The sequence below is a fragment of the Echinococcus granulosus genome (assembly GCF_000524195.1).
Source record: "Echinococcus granulosus chromosome Unknown EG_S00003, whole genome shotgun sequence".
Classification (NCBI taxonomy): domain Eukaryota; kingdom Metazoa; phylum Platyhelminthes; class Cestoda; order Cyclophyllidea; family Taeniidae; genus Echinococcus; species Echinococcus granulosus.
Window position 1 is genome coordinate 1,424,293 of NW_020170383.1, and position 2,854 is coordinate 1,427,146.

Consider the following 2,854-nt stretch of genomic DNA (forward strand, 5'->3'; position numbering starts at 1 on the left):
CTGGAGTGGCTCTTGACGGATAGCACAACACTGGAGCGTGCCATTCTAACGTTATGTTTAAACCCGATTGTGTGAAGACAATGTGTTGGACCTGTGGTGGCAGCGAAGAATTTTCGACAATAATTGAATTAAGCCTCCTTCTTTCGTCGGAAAAACAAATTAGCAAGCACTTTTTTGAGAAGTTGAGGTTTACCTGTTACTTCTAACAAAATGCCAAACGTGCACATTGAGGCGCACCTCAATAACAGGCCAACGATTGCTTGAAGAAAAAGTAATGACATCCACTGCGTTGTTTTGACTTGTTCAGTCACACAAGACTGGTAGTAGATCCATCATTGTCACACTAACCTGTGCACACAGGGTGATTGACAGCTCCTCTTGAGAGCCTTCAGTACGGAAAAATTTCTGACCAACACTGTATGTATTTCACACCTCAGAGCTACAATCCGTAAACTACATGGCATCAGTTGACGGAGACGTATAATCTAGGTTAGAAAAGTAATCAAAGAAAAACTCAAAATTAATGCTTTTAACATGAATAGCCTAAAGTAGCTGGGTACGCCATCACCATATAAAGTTTGTTATACTGATGAAAGCAACTATATTGCCACTTCACCTTGATGTTTACGCGCAGTATCTAGTCGGGTAAATTACACCTATGCAGTTCGGTCAAGCTTTGACAACAAAATGCCCCAAAATGCATGTCCTTTGTCCAGTGATGGGTTCTGCGACAAGGGAAGCGAAAAATTTAGGGGAAAGGTTAAGCATCGAAAATACTGTTTAAGATAAGTTATCAGAGCCTCGTCAAAACAAATCGCTCTGATAAAAGGAGCAAAGCATACCGAGCCCAATTACGACATCGGCGATTTTGTAGAGCATGCAAATTTTTGCTTATTAGAAATAACTTTCCTCCAGGCAGACTCAGTATACGTTAAGATTTTGAGCAGATTTACTAAGATGCGAACTTCTTTCGAGGCTATTTGACGGAAGAAAAAAGCTTAATGCTACTAAATTCATATTCCAAAATTTTTCACAATCAACCAACGATGCGAAAAAATGCTGAATGTCAATTCATTGTGCACAAATACACAACTAATTCCCAGGCTTGTATGAAGCAAACTCTTCCGTCGAGATTAAATCAAGTCCCATAAAACGGCAATTTTTAACTGACACTAAAACCAACGAGGCAATCTTGACAATTTGACATGTTTAGGTAGATCAGATGGTATCTTAAGAGGAAAAGGAAAGACGGGGATTAGGAGAAGCAAGACCTTTGAACAAAAGTGTGAAGGGCAGTTACCCAACCGGTGAGCTAGGAATGAGGATAGTTTCACTAGAGACAATCGCAAAAGGTAGATCTCGCCTATTCACTCGAAGTCTTTCATCACCTCCTAAAAATGCACTATTGCACCTGATAAAAGGCGACTACTTACCACCACTTTTAAAGGGACCACTTCAAAAGGTAAGGAACTTACGCTGTTGTTGGTAGCAGTGTGGATGCTGCTGCGGAGGCATCGACTGGACGCTCATGGGGCAGGGTCCACTCCCACTAACAGAGTAAACTGAGGCGGGGGGCGGAGGTCCCACCATAGCCATTAGGGAACCACCACTGCCCCCAACCCCACCACCACCAGGTCCTGCCACAGCCTCACCAGAGTAATGGTATCCCCCTGGGGCGTACCGCTGGACCGACGGCGCTTGCTGCTGTGGTGGTGGGGCAGCGTAAGTCATAGGTTGGCCGTGGTGCTGGTGAAAGAGTGGTTGGGGAGGAAAGCAAGCGGACGCGGTGACGGGAGATATGCGCCCTCCACCACCACCACTCGTGTCCATAGGGAGGGGTGGAGGCGGTGGGGTGGTAAGGCTGTCTACCACCACCTTGCTGTGCCCTGTCAAGGCATCCTCGGTGGATGGCAGTACGGTGGCGGCGGAGGGTGCGGTAAGGCGGAGGATGAGGGTGCCCGCGTAGGTAGAAATGGCCTCGTTGCGCGAGCCCGCCAGCTCGTTAAGGCGAGTCGAGATACCCGGCACCGAAGCGATGGCGTCGAGAGAGTCGCGGTCCTGCGCCACCTCCGCCAGCACACCCAACGCCGCGCGGTGCACCGATTCGTTGGTGGAGGTACACAACAGGTGGACAAATATTGTAAGGCCCGGAGTGCACGGGCCGCCAGATGAGAACCCCGGACAGTTCAGCGTTGGAGCCTGGAAAGAAGGATCAGTAGTTAATTACACTTCCTTGAATTCTTTAATTTGTAGATTAGCATAACGCAATGAGGTGGGTGTATTATCGCTCCACAGAAATTGCTTGAAAGCCGCCTTTCTTTGAAAGTGGAGCAAAATAAATTAATAGTTTTTAAGATTGTTGCATACATCAGTTTAACAATTAAGATGCGTTTTTCGGCAACGGTTTCTATCTATACTGAAAATAAATAAGTATTATCAAAACGATGGCCCTACAATGACGATAGTTTCACTTTGCCTCTAATCCACTTTACCAAATTTGCGTGGGAGGACTGGGATCATATGGGCTGAAAACATCTGTCCGGTGCATTAAAAGAGAGTTTAGTAATGGAGCTTCCACACACGTCCAATCGAGATCTGGTACTTTGCGTGGAAAAGTTACTTTATGTGTCGATAATATGACTGGTTCAGTGTTGCAATTCCTAGCCTTGGTTTTCGAATTTAGCATATGTCGGACGAAGCCAAACCATTCTAGGTAATAAAGAATAGCAGGTTAACATTTGAGTTCGTTTCTGTTTGTCGCCATCTACCATGAAGGTCAAAATTCACAGCAGTGGAACAAAGAAACCACATCTACAGAGGTAAAAGTGGATTTCCATCCATGCATTAACCAGTT

At 45.6% G+C, this 2,854-nt stretch overlaps 1 protein-coding gene across 1 annotated transcript in view; it reads right to left on the minus strand. All coding sequences in view use genetic code 11, as the record gives it.

Moving 5' to 3' along the window:
- EGR_00839 (Catenin beta) overlaps nucleotides 1-2,854 on the minus strand; it is a gene marked incomplete at both ends in the record, with an annotated part of 12,937 nt that overhangs the window by 1,129 nt on the left and 8,954 nt on the right. The window contains one exon of the mRNA XM_024490088.1: nucleotides 1,476-2,199. Within this exon, the coding sequence (XP_024355491.1) occupies nucleotides 1,476-2,199 (724 nt within the window). The remainder of the gene's footprint in view (nucleotides 1-1,475; nucleotides 2,200-2,854) is intronic.